This window comes from Giraffa tippelskirchi, chromosome 7 (genome assembly GCF_054371585.1).
Source record: "Giraffa tippelskirchi isolate mGirTip1 chromosome 7, T2T-mGirTip1v1.2.pri, whole genome shotgun sequence".
Lineage (NCBI taxonomy): Eukaryota > Metazoa > Chordata > Mammalia > Artiodactyla > Giraffidae > Giraffa > Giraffa tippelskirchi.
In genome coordinates, this window is record NC_137281.1 from 15,328,398 (window position 1) to 15,350,998 (window position 22,601).

The window sequence follows — 22,601 nt, forward strand, 5'->3', positions numbered from 1 at the left end:
ACCTAGGGATTGAAAGTACTTTGAACCAAATCAAACCTACTTTGCACCAAGAATACTGGAATGGTTTGCCATTTCCTACTCGAGTGGATCTTCCCAACCTACGGATTGAAACTACTTTGAACCAAATCAAACCTACTTTGCACCAAATCTCCAATCCTGCTAGTTCCCTTGTTAATAAGTTAAATGAATATCTGTACGAGTTCTAACTTTTTGAAAATTATACTTTGAGACTTGTATTACCAATTACCACCACCACCAAATCCCTGACTCAAGACAGGACAGGATGGAGTGTGGTCTTCGCTCATGCCAGGCTATTCTCAAGATCTATCTTGATCCAGGGAACAGGTCACATTCCACCTAGATCCAGAACAGTCTTCACTCGTGCAAGGGCAAAGACCTATTTCTGCTCAGGCCAAGGCACAGTTCTTTCTGCTCCAGAGTAGGGAAGAGCTGTGCCTCCTTTTATGCCAAACTTGGGGTCTGGCATCCCTTTAAATGATGACAGTGTAGAAGGTCACCATATCTGGTTCAACAGGCTGAGACCTGTCAGCCTAGGGAATAAATAAGAGCTGATGGTCATTGCAGGCTAGGTTAGCCCATAGCCTTTAATTTGCCAAACCACAAATCCTTGGAGATGCCTTTCTCTAATGCTTCTGTCTAGAGAGGGCACTATCATAAGCCGTAAGTGCTGTGATGGTCTCACCAGGGCCTCATCTTTCCACAAACTAGGGTAAAGTTCTGTCAGTTCTTTCACATCTTTCTCTTTTCCCTACTAACATGATCTCTCAATACCCTGAACACTTTTTGGCTTCAAAAAATTGAGGTACAATTTACATATAATAAATGCACAAATCATAAGTGTTTACTTTGATGAGTCTTGACGATTATACAGACTCTTGAAACCACCATCCAAAACAAGATATAGAACATTTTCATCACCGCAAGAAATTCTATTCAGAGTCAATAGTTACTAGAGTTAACTGCTTTCTGATTTATAACTCAGTTGATTTGTTTTGCCTGTTCTTGAGCTTCACATAAATTGAATCCTACAGTGTATACTCTTTTTTAAACACTCTTTTTACTCATTTTCTTGTGTATTCCTTTCCCCCACCAGGCTGCAACATTTTGAGTATCCTTTATTTTATCGGAGACCTCAGTCTTCTCTTTGTTCCCTAATTCAGTGCCTTAGATACGTTGAAGCAAAATTTAACAGTAACAAAAAAATTTTAACAAATGGTAATGATCTTGTTGTTGTTTAGTCGCTAAGCCACGTCTGACTCTTTTGCGACCTCATGGGCATAGCCTACCAGGCTCTTCTGTCTATGGGATTTCCCAGGCAAGAATACTGGAGTGGGTTGCCATTTCCTTCTCCAGGGGAATCTTCTTGACCCAGGGATCAAACCTGCATCTCCTGCATTGTCAGGTAGATTCTTTACCACTGAGTCACCTGGGAAGCCTGTGATGATTCTTTACCTTTGTATCAAATAGACATACCTGGCTCTGAGTCTTTCTTTTTTACTTATTAACTGAGAGATTATGGATTGGTCCCCTCATCTCTATACTGCATTTTCCTTAGGATGGTGACGATAACACTGTTCTCATAGTGTTTGTGGACATCCTGACGTTTGTGGTGGGTGGTTTAGTCACTAACTAGTGTTTGACTCATTGCAATGCCATGGACTAGCCTGCCAGGCTCCTCTGTCCATTGGATTTCCCTGGCAAGAATGCTGGAGTGTGTTTCCATTTCCTTCTCCAGGGGATCTTAAATATTTCTAGCTCTCCCCATTCCAAGCTTATGCTAAGATTGTATTTTTGTTTCTATGGTAAGATTGTATTTCATACAATCTTAGGTTGGGTGACTACTCAATGAGGAGTGAGAGGAAATGACATGTGTCATTTCTGAGGCAGAGCATTTAATTCCAAGCATAAGACACTTCAAGACTCACTTTCTTTTTGCCTTTATGACTGGTGCTAGAATGAGGGTAGCCCTTGAAGTGAGAAGCCCAGTGACAGGCCAGGCATGTCACAGGCACTCTCTAAATGGTCATTTTTGTTAATTACTATAATTATTTCAAAAGTGTCACATAAACCCACTTGTATTAATTCAAATGAAGCAAGACTCTTAAACTCTTTGTTAAATTTTAAATATCTAGCAGAACCTTTAATTTCTCTATTATGCAAATGAAGAGGAAATGGCTAAAAATCCCCTCTGACTTGATAGAACAATCACAAGTTTAGGAGCTTGTTTAAGAAATCCAGAGACATCACTTAGAACATTTTTACCGAAAGTATCCAAATTAACTACTGCTGAATAACAAATTACTCCCAAACTCAGTGGCTAAAAACAACTATTTATGACAGTCAAAGATATGGGAGCTGCTACCTGGGTGTTTCTGAGTCCCTCATGTGGTAGCAGTCAGTGTACTGATGGGGGCTGCAGTCATCTCAAGGCTTAACTAGAGTACAGTATTTGTTTCCAAGGTGACCCACTTGATACAAGACGACATCAGTTCCTCCCTGACTGTTAGCAGGATATCTCAGCTCCCTGCTACATGGGCCTGTTCATAGTCTGTCTCAGTGTCCTCAATGACATGGCAACTAACTTCTCTCAGAGTAAGTTATTTGAGAGAAAGAGCATGAACACCTCCAAGTCAGAAGCTGGAGTGTCATTTACAACTTACTCTCACTTCTACTGTATACTATCAACTTCACAGATCTGCCTTGGTACAACGTGGAAGGGGGCTACACAGAGTGTGAATACCAGGAGATAAGAATTGTTGGGAGTCATTTTCATTTTATTTTTACTTTAAATTATTTTTTGTTCACTGGGTCTTCATTGCTGCATGCAGGCTTTCTCTAGTTGCAGCAAGCAAGAGCTACTCTCTAGTTGTGGTTCGTAGGCTTCTCATATGTTGTTACAGAGCATAGGTCCTAGGGTGCATGAACTTCAGTAGTTGTGGCATGAGGGCTTAGTTGCCCCAAAGCATGTGGAATCTTCCTGGACCAGGGACTGACCGGTGTTCCCTGCTAATGCAGGCAGATTCTTAATCTCTAGACCACCAGGGAAGTCCAGGAGTCATTTTAGAAGTCAGATGTTACACCACTTGTTTTGACCACCAAATAGAATTATGGGTTTATTTTTTTAAAAGCTATTTTCATAGGACAAAGCAATCATTTCAAGAGATGTTTCAAAACAATTCCTGTGATGTGCAGAGCACCGCTTTGGCTGATATTAAAAACAGGACTCTGGTGAATGCTGTCTGTACCTTGCCCATATGCTGAGGGCTGGCTTCTTCCTGAGCACACCTACAGACTCTGCCTGAGACCTGCTTATAAGGCAGACTGAAAGTGCTACAGCTTTAAGGCCCTTACAGTAGCCAGAGATGACATATAACTATCTCATCTTCATCAACCCTTGACTGAGCCCCCATTGCTCAGGAATACTCTACTCATGGATGCACTCTGTGTGGGTTTTCATCCCTCCTCGGTCTCACCCATCCCCTACCTGTCAAATAAACAAACTGCTTGTACTCACACCCTTGTGTCTTCTGGAGCATGAAAATAGAGGAAAACCTCACTCAAATAGAGTAGGGAGGCCTGAAGGGAGAGATCTCAGGCAGTTACAGGGAGATCTCATGTCAATTACAGACCCCAACAGAAGAATCAAAAGGAAATAGTTATCAATCACAGGCCTCAACAAGAAGAGATGTACATTGTACCTCCTACAAGAAATCCACTACCCCAGCAACTCAACCAATGAGAAACTGTCATCACTCTGAACTTTCACTTTTCTCCAAGGGACTTTCCTTCAAAACCACCGCCCCCCTGCCCACTGACCCCCCTCACCCAAATACCTTCCTTTTTCTTTACAAAATTAACAGTTTCTTTTCCTCGTTTGTCGGACTTGCTTATGAGTTTTGCTGTAGCTTGCTTGTCTGGAATTGCTATTCCAGAATTAACCCATTTTCTGGTAAAATAACTGGGTGTCACGCGAGTGTATGCTTCTCGGTTCTTGTCACGTCACAACAAAGATTTGGAGTGACGGACATTAGAGCTCTCGGCGGGTCACGGCTCTCGGGTCTTGAACAGACCATGTTATAGCTCTTAGACAAACCAGTGTTACAGCTCTATTTTATTTAGATAATACCAGGAAAATCCATCCTTGAAGCATGAGGGCCTGCCGACCGTCAACCCAAAAACACGAAGAGAAGAACGCCCCAGCGTGCGGGAGAGAAAAAAGGAGAGAGAGCGCTTTGGCTCCGCTTTTTATATGTTTTTTCCTCCCCCTGAGCCTGCCCTATGTAAATTGGGCTTAGCCAGGAGTGCTGTTCTACCTGAAGTTCTCACTCCAGTCCTCGGACCTTCCTTTGACCTTTCTTTGTTCCATTTTCGCGGGCTTTCCCTTCCTTTCTTTTAGCCACCGCCATTTTGGACTCCTGTTTCCTATTCTAACTACCTAACACTGGGTATTTTATTTTTAGTGTGACTAGAGTCAAGCCACCTATGACAAAGACCAGGCTCTTCACGAATTCTTTCAATAACCGGGTAAGAATCTCCTACTTGCCCTTTCTTGCTGCTCCGGACCCTTAGTAAAGACTCCTCTTCCTCCCGGGGCCTCAGTCTCCCCAAGAGAAACGCTTCTCTCTTTCGCTCTTCATCAACATACAAAGCTGTCCCAGACAAAGCTGTGCCTTGCTTTATGGACGTTCCTCTTGGGAGATGGCCGCACATACCGCACTTAAGCTGTATAACACGTACGCGGTCATCTTACCTCACTGCCTGCCCTACTGGAGACAACGAAATCTTAATTTCCAGGTCAGGGAGCCGCTATATTGACCTTAGGAGGTTTGGGCTTCTGAGATGCTAAAAGCAGCAGTGACATCTGTGTTTAGGGACCCAGGAACACTTGCTTCTTCCCGCCCTAAAATAGCCTAATCGCCTAACAAAGGGCCTAGTCATCCGCTGTACGGTACAGATTTAAACATGGCCGCCCCCTGCAAGCGGTTGGCTAGCGGGCGCGGCCATAATACGTGCCGTTAACACGCAGAAACCCAGAAGCCTGTTCTCTGGAAAGATGCCAGGTGGCGGCAGCCAGCCTCAAAGATGCGACTGAGTCTGCGCACGGCCACTGGTTTTGGGAAGAGCTCATACCGTGGAGAGGCAGCGTGGTACGGCAGTCAATTTCAGGTTATGGGCGCGGATGCGGGGAAAATGGGAAAGATCAATGTGAGAAATAGTCAAAATTCAAGACGTGTGTAGGATGGCGATCAGACGACTACGGTGGCCCGACTGGGTCAGTCATGGATCCCCGTAAGGGTCAGAGACTGAGGGGACTGAAGGGTTAAGTGATTGGGCGTCTGAGCCTCTTGAAAGAGAGTCTGTGGTGGCGGGTTTATGGGAATCAGTGTTAGTGTCTGTGAAGAAGATGGATTGGGAGTATGTGGGAATCAATAAACTAGGGTTCTTGACTGACAGAATGCGTGGAAGTCAGTTTATAGTAATCTTCAAGTGTCTTGAGGACAAGTGAGTTTCTTCGAAGACGCTGATTTGATCGGCGTTAGGACTCAGTGATCAGAAGCCTGAGGGGCCAGTGACTTGGAGATTCTAAGTTCTGTTTGGGTACCTGAAGCTGGTGATTGTGGAAACTTCGAGGTTCATCCTTACTGAGGGTGGTCAGTGTGGATCACTGTTTGGAGAAACGCTTTAGGCAATCAGTGAGACTCCCATTAGATCATCGCTGGAGAGGAATCTGAAGATACCAGTGACCCGACTTGTGTAGATCCGAGTATGGGGAATAGCGGGATCAGTGGAGGAGAGGGTTAGTGATTTGGGACTGTCAGTAATTGGGGAGCGGGGGTGGGGTGGGAGGGAGGGAGGTGGGACAGTGAGAGTCAGTGACTGGTTCCCAGTCATTGGGATATCATTGGAAATCAGCGTGAGTTTGCCATCAGAGATCTGCCTAATTCACTGTTCTGCAATCAGGGTGGATCAGTGAATTTTGTAGCACCGATTAGTGGTCTTTGACAGTAATATTTGGAGATTTTGGGATATCTGTGACCGCAAGGGCCACTGAGAATTGTATACTGGCTATGTGTGTGATTATGAGACTTACTGCCAGTTGATGCTGGGGCTTGCAAAATGCAGAAGCTGGGGATGCGAGAGGCAAGGAGTTGAGGCTGCATCTCTGCACAGTGACATTCCCCAACTGATTAGCAGCCAGTTCCATTAAGTTGTGAGGGCTAAAGCCCACCTCAAAACTATTTTTGAAACCTCCCTCTCCAAGAATTCCCTGGCCTTTCAGTGGTTTGAACTCCCCAAGTTCATTGCTGAGGTCCCAGTTTCAATCCCTGGTTGGGGAACTAAGATCCTGCAAGCCAATCAGAGCAGCCAAACAAACAAACAAGCAAAAAAGAAAAACAAAAGTAAACTTCCTTCTCCCTTTTTTTTTTTTTTGGTTCCCTACATTAATGAAAGTACTCTAAAAGGATCTAAAGTAACGTGTTATTTAAGGTGTGGCTTCTGTTGCTCTTGCCAAGGATTTAATGCATATTTCTCCTAATATTTCTTTTAAGGTTCTTTCTAGAAAATCTAATGAGATGTCCATCTGTGACAGCATCTTGAGAGTGAGCCTGGTTTCTAAAAATCTATTCTGACTCCATGGCAGCTAGGATGGATGTAACTTTGCCTGTGGTTAGCAAACAAAGAATTTACTGAGTAAGTACCTAAGTCTAATGTAAAAGATTTTGCGGAAGGAGCAAACCTTGAGAACATTTGGAAATTATTTTAATCTGGGATTAACTTAAAAATAATGTTCTTACCACACCAAAAAAAAAAAGAAAGGAAAAGAAAGGTAATTATGTGAGGTAATTATGGAGATGTTAACTAATCCTACTGTGGTAATCATTTTGCAATGTATACATGTATTAGATCAGGGCATTGTACACCTTAAACTTACACAATATTATCTGCCAATTATATCTTTATAAGGCTGGGAAAAATATGAATTATGGAGGGAAAAGAAACTGGACCTGGAAGTTACTGTGTTCTAAGAATTATTTTACCTTGTTCTGTGTTTTTTTTTAGGCATGGCACGTTTGACTTCCATGAGTCAGTGCCTTATAAAATCCTGGTAGAACAATTCAGTAAACATAAAACCACAGTAACAACCAGCCACAAAGACAAAAGTTAAAGCTACTTGTAGAAACTGTTCTTCACTGAACTTAAAATCAAGCTAATGGTGAATAAGATGGACTGAGACAAAATCACAGATGTAATGGAAATAAGATTTTAACCATTAGCTTGATAAAAGGGTGAAATGCTGAAACAGTATTTGTTTTTATAAATGTTACAATCAATCCTTCTGTAGTCTTTAGACAAAGCATGAGTATATCATCTTAAGCAACAAAGGAAGTTGAGAGGTAAGGCAGGTAACATCTTTCAGAAGCCATCAGTGTCAAGCTTTCATTTTTAGAGCAGATAACCCCTGCTTTTTACATGCACAGAATCCAAAACAGGTAGTTTCTGTGATTCAGCACACATGTGCATAGGTAAGGAGTTGGGGCATTTTCTTTTTCTTGTTGCTCTTTTCCTTCACCTATACTATGCCTAGTGCCAGGTTTGGGAGCAAATCCTTTTTTAAGTTTTTAACATAATTTTTTAAATTGGGATATAAGATACATATAATAATATATATTCAGCTCAATGAATTTTCACAAAGGGAACACCCCTGGGTAATGTGCTCAGATCAGAAAACAGAACGTTATAACACCCTGAAAGCTCTATGATACCTGCTCCTCATTACTACCCTACCATAGGGAACCATTTTCCCAGTTCTTACATCACAGATTAATTTTGTCTGTCTTTGAACTCTAATTAAAAGTAATATTCATACCTGATGGGGTGACAGTAAGTGACTCTTATGTGTAAAATTTTTTTAAGTTTGAATCCAGATTGTTTCATTTTATTTAGGCAACAAACATTTTTCCCAGATCAGGCTAACACACAGACAATCAAGTATTCTTATGTTAAAGTTACAGCTCAGTGAATTTTTACATTTCAGAGAACTGTGTAAACACAACCTAGATCAAGATATGCATCACTTCAGGGACTTCCCTCATGGTCCAGTGGTTAAGACTCCATGCTTCCACTGTAGAGGGCCTGGGTTTAATCCCTGGTTGGGGAATTAAGACACCTGCATGCCCCAAAACACAGCCAAAAAAAAACCTAGGAAAATATCCATCATTTCTAGCACCCTGAAGCCTTCCTTATCAGTCAATACCCACTGCTACCCTGGGTCTAATTCAATGGATTAGTTTTACCTGTTTTTGAACTTGAATTAAATGGAATCATAGAAATTATTTGAAGCCAAAAACATTCATACAATGTGGAAGTTTTGTCTTGAAATTCTGAAACCAGACACATATCAGGACAAAATTTTATTCTATCACCCTTCTTGGCCATTTGAGATTGCTTGTTTTCTGTTATTTCCTTTGGGATCCAAACACATGAACATTTAAGTGGATCCTCTGGTTTGGAGTAGATTTGGAGTCAGAATCCTGTTAATGAAGTTAACAAGTTAAGGCTGGTTCTTCTTTGTAGGTAATTTGGAGGGGGACCTAAGAGCCCCTGGTCAAAATCTCTTAGCCTTTGGAGACTAACCATTGGCTGCAGTGACCTGAATAAGGCTAAGAGCTTCCAGGGAATTCCCTGGTGGTCCAGTGGTTAGGACTCGGCACTTTTACTGCTGTGGCCTGGGTTGGATCCTTCGTTGGGTAACTAAGATCCCACAAGCCATGGGGCATAGTCAAAAAAAAAGAACCTCTATGAAGTTGCCTGCCTGCCATGTGATAGTAAGTTGTTGACATGATGGCCTTTTACCCCTAATGTAAATTTCCTGAATATAAGAACATTTTATTCTATGACCACAATATAATTATCAAGAGCAGGAAAGTTAACATGAAACAGTATTATTATTGTTGTTATTACAGTAGTGTGAAGTGAAGAAAAAAAACACACAACATTAAAACTGTGAATTGAGTTTTATTCAGTCTTACCTATAAGCACTATAGCTAAGCACTATAGCCCAGGAGATAGCCTCTCAGATAGCTCTGAGAAATTGCTCTGAAAAGGTAGAGGAGAAGCCAGTATATATATATATATATGATTTTTTTTTTGGACTGGGAAATACATGTAGTCAAGCATGAAAAGATGACTGCTAATCACAAAGAAAAGACATCTCATAATTTTAGTGCTTTTCTGTGTTTAGAAGATGGAACAATCTGGGGTCCTTGAAATTCTTCTTAGATATGCATCTTAACTATCTAGGTGCCCTTCATCCGAAGCACAGAGTGCCTCCTGTTTTTCCCCTCAGAGCATATTGTTGGTAGGCACTGGCAGTGGCTAGTGACTTAATACTTGTAGAACTGAAATGGTGAACAACATTCTTTGTTTACAGCAGTCTCATCCACAGACGTTATTTAGATTTTTTTTTTTGAATTAGTTTATTTTCTATTTTTTAACTTTACAATACATTATTTAGATTTCTTTAATTTTCCCAATAATGTCCTTTATAGCATTTTTTTTTTTCTGGTCCAGGAATATAATACAGGAATACATGTTACATTTAGTTGTCATATCTCTTTAGACTCCTTTAATTTGGAATATTTTCTCAATCATTTTTTGTTTCTTTTGACTCTGATGTTTTGAGAAGTACAAGCCAGTTATTTTGATAAGATGCCCAGCATCAAATTTTTCTGATTTTCCTCATGTCTAGAGTCATGTACATTCATGATTGCTACTGGAGCAATGGTGTGTTCTCAGTGTCCTGTATCAGGAGATGCCTGATGTTGGTTTGTCATATTGGTGGTAATGTTCACCTTGATCATTTGGTTAAGGTTATATGCACCAGGGTTGTCCACTATAAAGTTATGTTAGTAAGTATCTTATGGGGGCATTTTTTGAGACCATGTAAATGACTTCAAACTTTCATTCACTAGTGTTAGTTGTTTTTTTTTTTTTAGTATTTATTTATTTGGCTGTACCAGGTTCAGTGCAGCATGAAGGATCTTTGATCTTCCTTGTGGCACACAGGATCTTTCAGTTTGTAGTTCCCTGACCAGGGATTGAACCTGGGCCCCCTGCGTTGGGAACGAGGAGCCTTAGCCACTGGACCACAAGGAAAGTCCCTCATTCACTAGTGTTAGTATTATCCTTTAATGACTCTTCCCTGAATCAGTTACCACTGTTACGGTTACCAAATGATGGTTTTTCTAGTTGCTTCTATATCGATTAGTTCCTTCCATATCGATTAGTTCCTTCCTTCTACATTGATTAGTGAGAACTTTCCCTTATCCCCCACGTATTTATCAGTATAAATAAAATAGTGTGTCCTAGTTATATATAAAACAGAAGCTATGGGACTTCCCAGGTGGTCCAGTGGTTAAGAATCCATCTTGCAATGCAGGGGATGCAAGTTCAATCCCTAGTCAGGAAACTAAGACCCCACATGCCTCGGGGCAACTAAGCCTAGATGCCACAGCTAGAGAGATCCCACATGCCACAACTAAGACCTGATGCAGCCAAACAAATAAATAAATATTTAAAAACAAAAACAAAAAAAGAGAAGTTATACATTGGAAACTTACAATCTGTTTAAAATGTTGAGTTAGATCATGAGCCAGAGCTCAGACCTTCTAAATCTCAAAGAAAACATCTTGAGAGATTGACCAGTTTACAGAGAAAGAGTTGTCAGATCATGTGACGAATAATCACGTAGACAGGAGACCTCTAGGGTCTCACTTTGGTCAGATAGATTTCTAAAGAGCTGTCATAGTGAGGGATTTGGGAGTGAGAGAAGGAAAAGAAATGGACTGTCAGGAATGTAGTAGAACTGTCAAAACCTGATGAAATGATCCATACATGTTGTGAAAGAGAAGTTGTGGTTTTGTTGATTCTGTGACAGTAAATTATGTAAATCATATTGTATTTTTTAAAAAATCAAGGTGGAAAAGGTCAGATGAGATTATGTGGGATAGTTTCTTCAGTTGAGCTTTGCCAAACTGTGGGTGGTTTCCTGTGGTTTAATTTTCTGTCTTGACTAAACATTTAGTCAAAGAAATTAGAAAATACACATGAAAAATGGAAGACATCAGTAGATACAAAAGGAGAAATTAATCAGTTAAAAAAGAAAAAAGGGATAACTTTTAAATCTGTTTTTTTAAAAAAAAAATCAGTAATATAGATTAAACCACTAGCAAACATTATCAAGTCAAGAGGAAACTGGGACTTTCCTAGTGGTTTAGTGGTTAAGACTCCTTGCTTCCACTGCACGGGGAATAGGTTTGATCCCTGGTCTGGGAACTAAGATCCTACATGCTGCATGAAGCAGCAAAATAAATAAATAAATTTTTTTAAAAATTTAAAAATTGTGAATTATCCCATCAATAATTTTAATATAGTTCTGACATTAGACATTCAAAGAATTTACTTATACTCTTGAACTATGATTTACTTTTTTAAAAATGATTTAAGCCTTATAGTTATTTCTTTAATTAAACATCTTAATTAAAAGTAACAACTGTTTGCTCTCATCTGTTAAAAATGATTTTTTAGGGAATTCCCTGGCAGTCCAGTGGTTAGGACTTAGTACTTTCATTGCCTGGGTTCAATCCCTGGTCAGAGAACTAAGGTCTTGCAAACTACACAAAATGGTGGAAAAAAAAAATTTTTTTTAATGACAACACTTAATAATCTGCTTGATGAATAACAAAGTTTAGCCTTTCAGTAATTGTTTGCACCACAGTTTAAGTAACCATTGGTTTTATTAATGTTGCACAGTTATTTTACTTTGCTTTGAGTTCCTTTTGTAATATTTTCACAACAGGTATAGAAGCCCCTTTCCCAGAATATACTTGGGGCCAGATGTTTAAATTTTAATGAGTTTGTGTTTTAATCCCTTTCAGTTCTTACTTGGTAGCAACTTTTGTTTCCTGGAAAGTCTGTTGTGTGTATCCACATTCTAAGTTGAATGGCACCCTTTTTTCCCTCTACCACAATGATGTAAAGCTTGGGTTTTTGTCCAAGATTTACATAGGGAATTTGCAAGTTCTGAAACAATCCTGGTCCCTCACAGCTCTGTTCTCTTTCTCCATTCTCCTCCCCACACTCATCTTCACAGGCTGCAGATCTTTTCCCAAGAACAACAGAAAATGATCGAGTACCAGGTAAGTGTGCCATTAATGAGCCTACTTTCCCTTCCTGGGGAAACTGGAAAATATATGCATTTCAACCACGTATGCTTTGTCATAGGTTGAGTTCTCAGGAAAACACTTGGGGATGGAAATTTGCACACAGGAGATTTACTAGGGAGGCTCTTAGAACACTTGTAAGTCAGTGAAGGAGGCAAGGTGGGCAGAGGGAGTTGTTGAACAGAGGCATCAGCTGATCTTATAAGATGCTCCAGAGCTGGTAGTTGTTGTTTTGTTGCTCAGTTGTGTCTGACTCTTGCCACCCCATGGACTGTAGCCCACCAAGCTCCTCTGTCCATGGGATTTCCCAAGCAAGAATACTGGAGTGAGTTGTAATTTCCTTCTTCAGAGGATCTTCCCAATCCAGAGATCGAACCCATGTCTCCTGCTTGGCAGGAGGGTTCTTTACCATTGAGCCACCAGGGATAGTCCTCAGTGTTGTCCTGAATGGAGGCAAGGAAGCCTTTGTATTCTGAAATCAACCAGTCATTGGTTTAGGCTGCCCCAGGAGGGGACATAACATTGGTTAGAGTAGCTCCCTTTGGCCAAAGGAAATTCCCAATAGGTTTCACACCTGCAATAGCCAGCTGTCTCCTAGCAGCCGGGAGAAGTACCTCAGTAGTGCAGGAAGATTTGGGTGGAACACCACAGTCTCTCTCTCCACATAATGGCATAATGGCCAGATACTTATTACACATACTACTCTCCCCTTTGTGCCCAATTAAACTATCCTAGACATTTTACCATTATACTTGCTGCTGCTGCTGCTGCTGCTAAGTCACTTCAGTCATGTCCAACTCTTCGTGACCCCGTGGACTGCAGCCTACCTGGCTCCCCCATCCATGGGATTTTCCAAGCAAGAGTACTGAAGTGGGTTGCCATTGTCTTCTCTGACCATTATACCTAGAACCATGCTTTTTTTTTTTTAAACAGTGTACATAATGCTCCGTCATATGCATGGAATATTTAACCCATCCTCCATATTATGGACATTCGGGTAGTGTCCAGGTTTGATATTTCAAGCAATGATACAGGAAACATCCTTTGTTGGAATACAGATTTACAAAGGAGCGAGTCCAACAAGAGTCAGTGGACTTCCTTGTAGCCCAGCAAACAGGCAGACACAGCCCATGATTTCCATTGGCCATAAGGAAGAAGTATATTGTTATTTCCAGGAGAAAACTAGCTTTTCAGGGCACTTCTTTTTAAGAGCGACTTTCTTAGGGCAGCACTGCTGCTATTGGCGGAGAAGGCGATGGCGACCTACTCCAGTACTGTTTCCTGGAAAATCCCATGGATGGAGGAGCCTGGTAGGCTGCAGTCCATGGGGTCACTAAGGTTCGGACACGACTGAGCGACTTCACTTTCACTTTTCACTTTCATGCATTGGAGAAGGAAATGCACTGGAGAAGAACCCACTCCAGTGTTCTTGCCTGGAGAATCCCAGGGACAGGGGAGCCTGATGGGCTGCTGTCTATGGGGTTGCACAGGGTCGGACACGACTGAAGCGACTTAGCAGCAGCAGCAGCTGCTATTGGTGTGGTCCCAGGACATAGGCACCTGCTGGAAGCTTGTTAACATCCAGAGTGGCAAACCCTACCCAGACCTTCTGGATCAGGTTAACTGTGGGTGGGGCCTGAGAATATTTGTTTAACAAGCTCTGGATGATCCATTTGTACTTGAAAGTGTAAGAAGCACTGAGAGAATGAACAGAATTTTTAACAGTTACTGACAAATACAGAAGCATGTTTTCAACAGTGGTTCAACTCTTCCCTTGGAGTTGAGTGTTAGCGCCACAATAAAACTCAGTTCTCCAGGTGGCCAAAACCATCATGTTTTAGCTTTCCAATGATATAACAATGTTTTCTATCATAGTTGCAGGAAGTTTGAACTCCTCTATGCTTTGTGGCCCACATATTATGGCAGAAAAATGCTCAATTTCAGTTATGAGAAAGTCAAAATACAAATATTTCTTTTGGTCTGGCTGGTGAGGGGGCAGGAAGATTCCTCCAAGTTTATAGAAGTTCTGATTTTGATCCAAGGTATCTACATTGAGGAAATGATGAACTGCTCATCATTTGAATTACTGTCATTTCTCTTTAAGTGTCTCTGCTAGTTTTGCAGCAAACAGTTGAACATCTTATCTCCAGCAAGTCTCAGTGTGAGATGTCACCAGTTCCCCTGCCTTCCTCACTGACTTTTGATGGTGAAGGAGATGGTGAAGGTCTCCTTCTCAGCCCCTGAGTTCCTGCATTCCCACATTTTGGAGGCCTTTCTGAAGCAAGAGCTTCTCTTTCTGGAAACCTATCCGTGCCCAGCCCCTTTCCTAGGTCTTTTTCTTTGTCCCTACAACCATTGTCAGTAACTTCAACCCTGGAAACCATTACCGCTTATAACCCCAAAAGCCCTTTCCTTTCTCTCCTGATCTCCTTCATCTTCTGAATTGATTTCCCTGCTCTTAATGTGTCCACTCCTACTTCTCATTCTTTCTTGAGTCCAAAATCCTTTCTTCTCACTTAACTAAAACTTTTCTGGCCAAGGTCCCAGGTGATCTTGCTGAGACTAAAATTAGAAGATGCTCTTTGATTGTTCTGCTGAATTAAGACTGTACCTTTTGCCTCCTCCTTGTGTCTGAAAGGCAGCACCATGTACTGGGTAAGAGCACAGACCCTGGAACTGAATTGCTGAGTTTGAATCCCCATCCTTACCATCTGTACGACTTTGGCAAGTACCTGAACCTCTCTGCCCCAGTTTTCTTCAATATGGGAATAATGGCACTTACTTCAGAGAGTAGAAGTAAATGAACTAATATGTGTAAAGTGCTTGAAATAGACTATTTGTCCTTATTATATGTTTGGTTATTATTACTCGCTAAGTTTAGGCCTCCTTCCTTCATGCCAGGGATAGTGCTTCCCTACAGCTTCCCTACATCTTCTGCGGTTTCTCTTTCCATCTTCTTATGTCTTAGACACTGATGTTCCTGTGGGTTTGAACCTTCTCTGGAGCCTCTGGGATGCCACTCTTTCTTTTTTTGGCTGCATCACATGATCTTAGTTCCCTGACCAGAGATTGAAGAGATCACTGTCTTTGGCAGTGAAAGCTCAGAGTCGTAGCTGCTGGACTGCCAGGGAAGTCCCGGTTTCATCCCACTCTTAAGGTGGGTGCTGCTGAGTCTGCACATGGCTCCCTCCTCCATATCTAAGCCCAGGCCTCCTCCAAGAACTTTAGACCCCTTTATCTAACATCTGTGCCTGTGGCTGCCTTCAGTTTAATGTGTGCAAAGAATTCTTGAATTCTTTCTGTCTCTTCTTCCCTGTTTCTCATGTCAGGAGATGATACCAACCCAAACCCCCAGGCAAGCCCAGACCCTGAGACTTATACTTGATGTCTTCCCACCTTCCATCTCTCACACTCAGTCACCAAGTCTTCCTGATTTGAGGACTTCCCAGGTGGCATGAGTGGTAAATAACCCACCTGCCAATGCAGGAGACCTAAGTCTTGCTGATTTTACAGCCTCAGTGTTTCATCCGTCCTTTTCATCCTTATGTTTGGTGAAAATGGCATGGCCCTTTAGGTGCGAAATTATGTCTCTTCTACTTTTTTCTCTTCTGTTCTATTTCCCCCCATTCTGTTTCATCCCATCCCATCCCACTCCACTCCACTCCACCCTATCCCATCCCATTCCAGTTAGCTCTGTTTGGGGAATACTGGCCCAGAGCCATGCCCTGTGCTCTAAGATGAAGCCTGATTGCTGCTCACCTGCTACCACAGTATGCTGTTCTGGCATCAATGAGGGTGTCTAATTAGCAGCTTCTCTGTCCCATGGCCTTTGTGTGAGTTTTAGGGTCCCACGTGCCAGCTTCCATTGCCTCCATCCTGGTTTTGGTCCTGTCTTCACATCTACTTACGTGGGCCACTGCTCAAGTGCCACACTAGCATTCATCAAGGAGACCTGCCGTCTCCTGGGAGTGGAGCGTGGCTGCTCTCAGCCCCTTTGTCTCTGCAGGGCCCTCCCAATGCTTCTTTCCTCTGGCCACTCCCAGAGGTGGTGGGCCGGTGCCACTGCCACTGTGCAATGTGCTAGGGCTCTCCACTCCATTAACACCCTCCCTTTTTCTGTCCTTTAGAATTGTTTTCCCTTTCTTAACAGATTTTTAAAATATTGACTTACAATCTTTTTTTCTCTAAGTAACATAGGTACCTTTATGTGGCACTGTCATATTCCAGGCACAGTTTAAAGGCTTGACACATATTAACTCATTTAAACCTCATACTATAATAACTGAGAGACACACATTATTATTGTCTCCATTCAACAGATGAGAATGCTGAGGCAGAGACGTTAAATAGCTTTCCCAGGGTTAGTGGTGTAGCCTGTATTTGAACTCAGTAAGTCCTGCCCCAAAGTCCATGCTTTTAGCTGATCTTCCCTGTTGCTTCTCATGTCTATCAGTGACTGTAAAGTTAGACAGCAGTCCACAAAACCACCCTTGCTTCTTTTTTAAAAAATTAATTAATTAATTTTTGGCTCTGCTGGTCATCATTGCTGTGCATGGGCTTTCCTTAGTTACAGAGAGCAGGGGTTACTCTATAGTTGCAGAGCATGGGTTTCTCATCACGGTCACTTTGATTGTTTCAGAGACTCTAGGGCACGCAAGCTTCAGTAGTTGTGGCACACAGGTTTAGTTGCACTGCAGTATGTAGGATCTTCCCAGACCAGGGCTCAAACCCTTGTACCCTGCATTGGCAGGCGGATGCTTAACCACTGGACAACCAGGGAAGTCCTGAAACCACCCTCATTCTGACAGCATTTGTAAGTTTGGAGGTTTCCAAGACCACCCTCAGTTTTGATAATTTTCTAGAAAGACCCACAGAATGATGTATTTACAGTTAGGGTTCATTACAGCAGATGTACAAAGATTAAAATCAGCCAAGAAAAGAGGCGCTTGGGGCAGAGTCCAGGAGAGTTCCACACACTGAACTTCCATGTGTCCTCTTCCAGTGAGTGTGAATAGTGAGAAATTCTCCCAACAACCACGTGTGATGGTACAGAGTATTGCCAACAAGGAAGCTCACCTAAGCCTTGGTGTCCAGAGCTGTATTCGGGGTTGGTCAAGTAGACACGATTGCCTGCTAGTGGAGGCTGAGCTAAGTGATGCCTGTGAGCCAGAGCTTCCCCCAGAAATCATGTTGTTAGAATATCTGGTGTAGCCCAAGGCCCCAGGTAAACCGAGACACTGTTATCTAGGAGGACATTCCAGGGGCTTCGAGATTAACTTCTAGGAACTGAGGTCAGACCTTTCCTTGGGCAAGGTTAAATTCTCTAGGTCACTTCAAGATATATGTTAAGTACTAAAGGAAAATCTATTTACTCACAAGAGTAGAGGAAGTTTTTTCCCCAAACTAAACAATTCTCCAATTCTGTGCAGACTCTACAAGTTAGGGGCTCAGTCTCACAAGACTGCCCACTCCCCTACTTCAGAGGCCAATTGCAAATCCCAGGTAATCATCTGAACTTCTGACCAACTGTAACCACACAGCTCAGACTGGGACTTCACCTAGCCAAAACCCAGACTGGGACTTGAATCCACTGTCTTTTCATTGAAATCACATACCCGGTCTCAGGACTTAATGAAGCTCAGGTTCTGTATGTCTCATCACAGGAAGAATTCAGTGAGAGACAAAGTGGTAGGTGAGAAGTGGGTTTATTTACAGATATACACATTCCATAGAATATGATCCCTCTTGTAAGGTGAGAATGGCCCTGAGAGAAACACACACCACAGAGAGAGTGGGGGCCATCTCAGAAGGCAAGAGATACCAAATGTGGGGTGGTTAGTATTTATGGACTAGGTAATTTCATAGGCTAATGCGGGAATGCAGCGTTCCAAAGAATAGCAAGGAGAGATAAGAAAGCTTTTTAAAGTGAACAATGCAAAGAAATAGAGGAAAACAATAGAATGGAAAAGACTAGAGATCTCTTCAAGAAAATTAGAGATACCAAAGGAACATTTCATGCAAAGGTGGGCACAATAAAGGACAGAAATGGTATGGACCTAACAGAAGCAGAAGATAGTAAGAAGAGGAGGCAAGAATACACAGAATAACTATACAAAAATGATTTTAATGACCCAGGTAACTACGATGGTGTGATCACTCACCTAGAGCCAGACATCCTGGAGTCCGAAGTCAAGTGGGCCTTAGGAAACATCACTATGAACAAAGCTAGTCGGGGTGATACAATTCCAGTTGAGCTATTTCAAATCCTAAAAGATGATGCTGTTAAAATGCTGCACTCAATATGCCAGCAAATTTGGAAAATTCAGCAGGGGGCACAGGACTGGAAAAGGTCAGTTTTCATTCCAATCCCAAAGAAAGGCAGTGCCAAAGAATGTTTAAACTACCACATAATTGCACTCGTTTCATATGCTAGCAAAGTAATGCCCAACATTCTCTAAGCTAGGCTTCAATAGTATGTGAACCGAGAACTTCCAGATGTACAAGCTGGATTTAGAAAAGGCAGAGGAACCAGAGATCAAATTGCCAACATCCGTTGGATCATCAAAAAAGCAAGAGAATTCCAGAAAAATATCTACTTCTGCTTCATTGACTGTGCTAAAACCTTTGACTGTGTGGATCACAACAAACTGTGGAAAATTCTTCAAAAGGTGGGAATACCAGACCACCTTACCTGCCTCCTGTGAAACCTGTATGCAGGTCAAGAAGCAGCAGTTAGAACCAGACATGGAACAATGCACTGGTTCCAAATTGGGGAAGAAGTACATCAAGGCTGTATATTGTCACCCTGCTTATATGCAGAGTACATCATGCAAAATGCCAGGTTGGATGAAGCACAAGCTGGTATCACAATTGCCAGGAGAATATCTATAACCTCAGATATGCAGATGACACCACCCTTATGGCAGAAATTGAAGAGGAATTAAAGAGCCTCTTGATGAAGGTGAAAGAGGAGAGTGAGAAAGCTGGCTTAAAACTCAACATTCAAAAAACCAAGATCATGGAATCTAGTCCCATCACTTCATGGCAAATAGATGGGGAAACTGGAAACAGTGACAGACTTTATTTTCTTGGGCTCCAAACTCACTGCAGATGGTGACTGCAGCCATGAAATTAAAAGATGCTTGCTCGTTGGAAGAAAAGTTATGACAAACCTAGATAGCATATTCAAAAGCAGAGACATTACTTTGCCCAAAAATGTTCATATAGTCAAAGCTATGGTTTTTGCAGTAGTCATGTATGGATGTTAGAGCTAGACAGTAAAAAAGACTTGAGTGACAAAGAATTGATGCCTTCAAACTGTGGTGCTAGAGAAGACCCTTCAGAGTCCCCTGGACTGCAAGATCAAACGAGTCTGTCCTAAAAGAAATCAACCCTGAACATTCATTGGAAGGACTGATGCTGAAGCTGAAACTCCAATACTTTGGCCACCTGATGCGAAGAGCTGAGTCATTGGAAAAGACCCTGATGCTGGCAAAGACTGAAGGCAGAAAGAGAAGGTGATGACAGAGGACGAGATGGTTGGATGGCATCACTGACTCAATGGACATGAGTTTGAGCAAACTCTGGGCGATGGTGAAGGACAGGAAAGCCTGGAGTGCTGCAGTCCATGGGGTTGCAAAGAGTCGGACATGACTGAGTGACTGAACAATGAGTGGGAGGATTATTCCATCTATTTTAGGGAAGGGTAGGGATTTTCAGAAATTGGGCTGCCACTCACCTTTTTGGCCTTTTATGGTTGGCCTCGTAACTGTCATGGCACATGTGGGTGTGTCATTTAACAGATGCTAATGTATTACAATGAGCATATAATGAGGCTCAAGGTCCACTGGAAGTTGAATCTTCCACCATCTTGGACCTCGTCAGTTCTGACCAGTTTTTGTCATAGCCTCCATAACTGTGTCATTCTTTTTTAAAGGTTGTGCCCTGCCCCCTTCCTTCCTGTTTCACAACCAGCTATAAATTGGGGTCCCTCCCCATTGATAATTTTCTATTACTCACAGAACTCAGGGAAACACTTTACTTACTATTACAGACTTATTTTAAAGGATATTATAAAGGATATAAAGGAACAGCCATTGGGCTTCCCTGGTAGCTCAGATGGTAAGGAAACTGCCTGCAGTGCAGGAGACCTGGGTTTGATCCCTGGGTCAGGAAGATCCCCTGGAGAAGGGAATGGTAACCCACTCCAGTATTCTTGCATGGAGAGAATTCCACGGACAGAGGAGCCTGGCCGCCTACAGTCCTTAGGGTTGCAGAGTCAGACACGAGTGACTAATACACACGTGAATGAACAGCCAGATAAAGGGGTGAATGTATGGCAAGATACAGAAGGGTCCTGAGCACAGGAGCTTCTGTCTCCAGAGAGTTTGGGGTACACATCCCAAACTGGATATGTTCACCAAACTGGAAGCTCTCCAAGGTTTTTATGGAAGTTCCATTATATAGGCATAATTAATTAAATTGTTGGCCTTTGATGATTAGCTTAATCGCAAATCCCTTTCCTGTCCTCAGAGGCTGGGGGATATATGGCTGTAGGTCCCAACCAACTAATACCTGGTTGGTTCTTCTGGTAACCAGCTCCCATCCTCAAAGAGTTACATCATTAGTATAAACTCTGATATGATTGACATGGGCTTGTTACTAATAATAAAAGACCTTCCTATGACTCCTGTCACTCTGGAAGTTACAAGGGTTTAAGAAGCTCTGTGCCCAGAATCAGGCAAGAAGACCAAATATATGTGTTTCTTAATACATCACAATATCACAATAGATGCCTTCTTAGGTTAGTGCTGGTGGAGCTCTCTCAGCAGCTGTCTTGTCCCAGTGCATGAGGCTCTTTGAAGAATTTGTTCTCTGTGCCCTAAATCAGAGGACTGACTGCATGAACATTGTTATCTGAGGCTTGCCAGGCTGTGGGGCCTCCTTCCCAAACTATATTCCTCCTCTGGGTCTCTAGCTGAACTCTCCTGCCATTGGCCTGTTATTCATTAGTGTGCCCTGGGGCTCTGGCCTGAGTGCTCTGCTCATCCTTTCTCCTTGCAGAGAGATCCCACGCTGTGAGCTACCACGTCTGTGCTGGCACTTCCTATAGCTTTAGCTCTGTTCCTAACCTTGATCTTGACATGGCTCATATATTCATCCTGCTGCCTGTCAAGTGTCTCCACCTGTGTGTCCCCAACACAGCATGTCCTCTCCACTTTTGCTGTTTTTGTCAACTCCAGTTTACCACCACCATCACCCGGTTGCCTTTGAGATACCTGAGTGTCAACCTTAGACCTTCTTCACCCCCCACAACCAGTTAAGGTGCAGGTTCAGCTCTTCCTCAGTGTGATCCTTCTCTGTCTCACTGTTTCTGTTCTACTTAGGAAGAGCATCTTCCATCTGCATGAGTGCAGAGTCTTTCCTTTCTCTTCCTTCCAGGTCACCCACCACATTGCTCTTTCTATCCATTCACCTTCAAACTATCTGTGAGTTCTGTATCCCTTGTAGGCAGTATTCCTTTTTTATCCAGTCTAACTGTCTCTGCATTTTTGGAGCATTTAATCATGTATTAAATAAACCTTCTAATTTAATATGTTGTTGTTCAATTGCTAAGTCATATCAGACTCTGCGACCCTATGGACTGTAGCCCACCAGGCCCCTCTGTCCATGGGATTCTCCAGGCAAGAATACTGGAATGGGTTGCCATTTACTTCTCCAATAATTTAATGTAGTTTAATTTAAATGTAATTATTGGTATGGTTGGATTTATATCTATCTTTGGTATTGGGTTTTCCGTTTGTTCCATTTGCTTTTGTTCCTCTGTTTCTTTTCTCTTGTGTGTGTATTTGTGTGGATTAATGGGATATTTCTTAGAATTCTCTTTGTTTACTTCAGTACACCTCTTTGCACTATGAGTTTAGTGATTACTGTAGGGATACAACGTATATCCTCAGCTTTTCACAGACTGCTTAGAGTTAGCATTATACCGCTGGGCACAGGATGCAGGAAACTCACATGCCTTCTAGAATGTGCTTTCCAGACACACCACTTCCTTGATAGATTTCTCATTGTCTTCAAGTCCATCATCTCATAACTCACCAGCCTGTGTACTCTCCCCTATAACTAAGTTGCTGCCTTTATACATCACTGTTTGCCCCATGCCTTTGTTTGCCCTATGCTGTTCTCTCTGCAGGGAAGGCAGTTTCTCCATCTCTGCAGAGAACACCCAGCCAGACATACATCCCTTAGCACTGAAGCCTCACTACACCCTGATAATTTTTTAAAATACTTATTTATTTGGCTGTACTGGGTCTTAGTTGCAGCACATGGAATCTTCTGTCTTCACTATAGCAC

The 22,601-nt window shown here is 42.3% G+C and overlaps 1 protein-coding gene across 13 annotated transcripts in view; it reads left to right on the forward strand.

The window, feature by feature from the left end:
* ZNF793 (zinc finger protein 793) overlaps positions 1-22,601 on the forward strand; it is a 35,828-nt gene that overhangs the window by 6,039 nt on the left and 7,188 nt on the right. For 3 of the 13 annotated variants that reach the window (XM_081517023.1, XM_081517027.1, XM_081517034.1), the window contains exons 1-3: positions 4,068-4,545; positions 6,573-6,714; positions 12,176-12,221. In XM_081517023.1, the coding sequence (XP_081373149.1) occupies positions 12,207-12,221 (15 nt within the window). In that variant the 5' untranslated portion in view covers positions 4,068-4,545; positions 6,573-6,714; positions 12,176-12,206. Of the gene's footprint in view, positions 1-4,067; positions 5,169-5,319; positions 5,819-6,572; positions 6,715-12,175; positions 12,222-22,601 lie in introns of those variants that run through there. The other 10 variants (XM_081517024.1, XM_081517029.1, XM_081517025.1 and 7 more) reach the window with 6 other exon arrangements.